Source organism: Elephantulus edwardii, unplaced genomic scaffold (genome assembly GCF_000299155.1).
Source record: "Elephantulus edwardii isolate Elephantulus edwardi_28Jun2011 unplaced genomic scaffold, EleEdw1.0 scaffold00319, whole genome shotgun sequence".
NCBI classification, from domain to species: Eukaryota; Metazoa; Chordata; class Mammalia; order Macroscelidea; family Macroscelididae; genus Elephantulus; species Elephantulus edwardii.
In genome coordinates, this window is record NW_006400069.1 from 1843111 (window position 1) to 1847210 (window position 4100).

The 4100-nt window shown below is 43.9% G+C and overlaps 1 protein-coding gene across 2 annotated transcripts in view; it reads left to right on the plus strand.

Moving 5' to 3' along the window:
* PCSK6 (proprotein convertase subtilisin/kexin type 6) overlaps positions 1–4100 on the plus strand; it is a 219952-nt gene that overhangs the window by 4804 nt on the left and 211048 nt on the right. For both annotated transcript variants that reach the window (XM_006901327.1, XM_006901328.1), the window contains exons 2-3: positions 2345–2488; positions 3554–3630. In XM_006901327.1, coding sequence (XP_006901389.1) covers positions 2345–2488; positions 3554–3630 — 221 coding nt within the window. The remainder of the gene's footprint in view (positions 1–2344; positions 2489–3553; positions 3631–4100) is intronic.

The following is a 4100-nucleotide window of genomic DNA, read 5'->3' on the forward strand; positions in this document are numbered from 1 at the left end:
ACAACCACTTGACCAACTGACTCGAAGAAATCTATATTTTTTCCCATTCCAGAGAAAAGTGATCCAACAGAGTGTGTAAATTATTGAACAATATCATTAATATCGCATGCAAGTGAGATTCTGCTGAAGATTATCCAAAAATGCCTGGAACAGCACATCAACAGAGAACTGCCAGAAGTCCAGGCTGGGTTTAGAAGGGGTCATGTTACTAGAGATATTGTAGCTAATGTTAGATGGATCTTGGCTGAAAGCTGGGAGTGTCAGAGGAATGTCTATCTGTGTTTCATTGATTATACAAAGGCATTTGACTGTGTGGATCAAAAACTGTGGCTAATTCCATGAGGAATGGGAATCGCAGAATATTTGATCGTGCTAATGTGAAACCTATACTTGGACCAGGAGGCAGTTCTCAGAACTGAGCAAGGGGACACTGCATGGTTCAAAATTGGGTAGGGCATCCACCGCGGATGTGTCCTGTCTCCATACCTTTTCAATCTATATGCAGAACAGATTATCTGGGAGGCTGAGCTCTATGAGGAGAAATGTGACATCAGGATTAGAGGAAGATTCATCAACAATCTCTGTTATGCAGGTGACACCACCCTGTTTGCTGAAACTGAGGAGGACCGGAGTGTTTGCTGCAGAAGGTCAAGGACTGCAGCCTTCAATATGGATTGAGGCTCAATATCCAGAAAACAAAGATTCTCACCACTGGGCCAATTGGCAGAATCATGGTGGATGATGAAGAGACTGAGACTCTTAACAGCTTTAATTTGCTTGGCTCTAGACCAGCAGCCAGGAAATAAAAAGATGTATTGCAATGGCAAAGTCTGCTGTTAGAGACCTCTCCAAAATACTGAAGAGCAATGGTGTCACTCTGGAGCCTAAAGTGTACCTGATACAGTCCATGATCTTTGCAATCACTTGCTATGCATCAGAGAACTGAACAGTGACTAGAGATGATAGAAGGAGAATTGATGCCTTTGAGCCGTGGAGTTAGAGTATTGAATATACCATGAACTGCTAAGAAAACGAATAGGTTCATCCTAGAGAGGGTTAAACCAGGCTGTTCCTTGGAGGCAAGAATTCGGAAGCTTCGTGTGACATACTTTGGACGTGTTGCAAGGAGGGACCAATCCTTAGAGAGGGACGTCATGCTTGGGAGCGTAGAGGGACAGTGTAGGAGAAGAAGACCCTCTATGAGGTGGATTGATTCAGTGACTGGGGCAATAAGAGTAGGTGTGTTGGTTTAGGGTTGTTGTACATAGGAGTCACAGTCAACTCAATGGCACATGACAACAATAATGTATCTTGTCTGAAGCTGAGAATGTTTTCCAATGTTACTTGCTTAATTCTGAAGAGTATCCTTGGAACAGAGCCTGTTGACGGAAATGGTATACAGTTTAACAGGTGTGAAAACAGTGGATGGATCACCTAATGCGTATTCCTTCGGTATCCAGGAAGAAAAGGGTACTTCATACATAAAGCAGAGAAAGAAAGTGCTTCATGTATGCTTTGGAAAGCATGAAGTGCCTCTCATGGAGTTGGCCTGGCCATGCACTCTGCATCAGGGCCACACTGCTCTGTACTTGTTCGAACTGTTTTAGTCCTTTCAAGTCCTTTCAAGCTGCCGTAACAAAATGGCATACACTAGCTGGCCTTCAAAGATAGCACTTTATTACCTCATGATACTAGAGGCAGGTCAGGTCACACTCCCTCTGAAGTCTTTCAGGAAAGATCCTTTCTTGACTTTCCCAAAATTTGTTAGGCCTAAATTTTCCTTGGCTTATGGATATGTTTTCATGGTCTTTCTCTCTCCCCTCTCCCCTCTCCTTTCCTCTCCTCTCTCCTCTCTCCTCTCTCCTGTCTCTCTCTCCTCTCTCTACTTCCTCTCTCCTCTCCCTCTCCCCTCTCCCTCTCTCCTCGCTCCTCTGTCCTCTCCCCTCTCCCCTCTTTCCTCACTCCTCTGTCCTCTCCCCTCTCCCCTCTTTCCTCACTCCTCGTTCCTCTCTCCTTTCTCCTCGCTCCTCTCTCCTCTCCCCCTCCCCTCTTTCCTCGCTCCTCTCTCCTCTCCCTCTCTCTTCTCTCTTCTCCCTCTCTCCTCTCCCCTCTCCCTCTCTTCTCTCTCCTCTCTCCTCTCTGCCACTTCCATTACTTAAGGACATCAGTGAGGTGGGAGTAGGACCTATCATACTCTAGTATGAATTCATGTTTGTTAACTAGCCGATGATGTTTTCCAAGTAAGGTCACAGATACAGGTATCAGGGATAAGAACTTTAACAGATATTTTGGGGACCCACAATTCAGTACTTAACAGGGGCCTGTGTTCCTTTTCTGTGTCCAGCATTGTGATGATAAGAATAGTCGCTGCCGTTCAGAAATGAATGTCCAGTCAGCATGGAAGAAGGGCTATACTGGGAAAAATGTGGTGGTTACCATCCTTGACGACGGCATAGAAAGGAATCACCCTGATCTGGCCCCAAACTACGTAAGTCAAGCCCAGGAGCTCAACCCCCAAGGACATTCAGCCATGGTAGGAACTAAATAGTCCAAGTGAAAAAAAAAAAGAAAATAACCAAACACTAAGAAAGCAGTCCTGGGGAGGACAGATGAAACAATTACCTTATCCCCTACCTGATGGTGTAGGGACAGTGACTTCACAGATAGAGGGATTTGTCTGTATTTGAGAGATGGATTGATAAGTGTTGTGGCAAAATATGTGGGACAATAAGGATGGTGCAAGATAGGATAGAAATCAGATCTGTTGTTCATAAGGTCATTCTTGACTTGATGGCACCTAACAACAAGGACAAGAGCTAAAACATCCCTACATGGAAATGTGGATCATATGAATATTAACAACAGACTGGTTTCACAACTGGGCTCTGGACCTAAATCACCTAGATTCTATCCTGGCTTTGCTTCCTCTCAGCTTTGTGACTTTGGCCAAGTTGCTTAATTTACTTGGACCTCATTATCTGAAAATAGGGTTAATAATGGGACTACTGTCTTATACAGAGACATTCTGTAGGGGGCTGTACTGCTAACACAAAAGTAGCCCCTCTCTGGCAGTGCAAATCTGCCAGTGGCTCCAAGGAAGAAAGATGGGCAGTCCCCTGCTGTGCAAACCTGGGGGTTTCCAACTCAGCTATGAGTCAGTTCCAACTCGATGGTAATGAGAATGATATTAATCTCATACAAATATTACCAGGATTAGATGAGTTAACAAGTATGAAGAGCAGAGCCTGTATAGTATGATAAATGCCTAACAATGATTACATAAATCATATTATAGCTGTTTGACAGATTATTTTGAAGCCACTAAAAATGATAGTTTTGAAGACTATAAAAGTTTTATAAGGTGTTTTAAAAGAAGAGGGCAAAATTATATGGACATTATGATAATGGCAAGTATGTAAACAAGAACATGGTATTTTAAAAACTAAAGGATGATGGGGTTGAACAGTATCATATGTGTTTCTGTTTTCCAGGAGAGGTGAAAACCATTTTTAACAAGGCTTTACTGTGTTGTGTCATCTGTCTTTGCTCTTAGGATGCCTACGCAAGCTACGATGTCAATGGGAATGACTATGACCCATCTCCACGTTATGATGCCAGCAATGAAAACAAGTAGGTCATCGTCATCTCATCTCCTTTTTCCAGGGTCCTTTGTTCTTTCTGCAGAGTCACTACTGCATTTTCACATTAAAGTAACTAACCCCCAGCAGGGGCTGGGGGGTGCGGGGAGGGGGTTGTCTGGGCATTCCTCAGGAGTCAGAAGGCTCATCCCGGTGACCTCCAGCACCCCCAGGCAGCCTGGTCTTTGAGGTGTCACCTCTACTAATCAGCTATAAATGGGTATTCCAGATGTTGTTCTGTTTTCAACCTTGTTGGACTACTTAGAGAAAATAACCCTTAAGTCCAGTGGGCTCCATGACCCACTGTTTTAAAGAAGCCATTTGCCTCAATGACAAGATTCTTCATGATGCTCTGCTTAATCCCTGGGCTGTTAAGTGAATGGTCAGTGGTTCAAGTTCATTCAGCTCCCCTAAAAGTCACAGCCTCCAAGGAACTCATGCAATATTATTCAAAATGGGTGA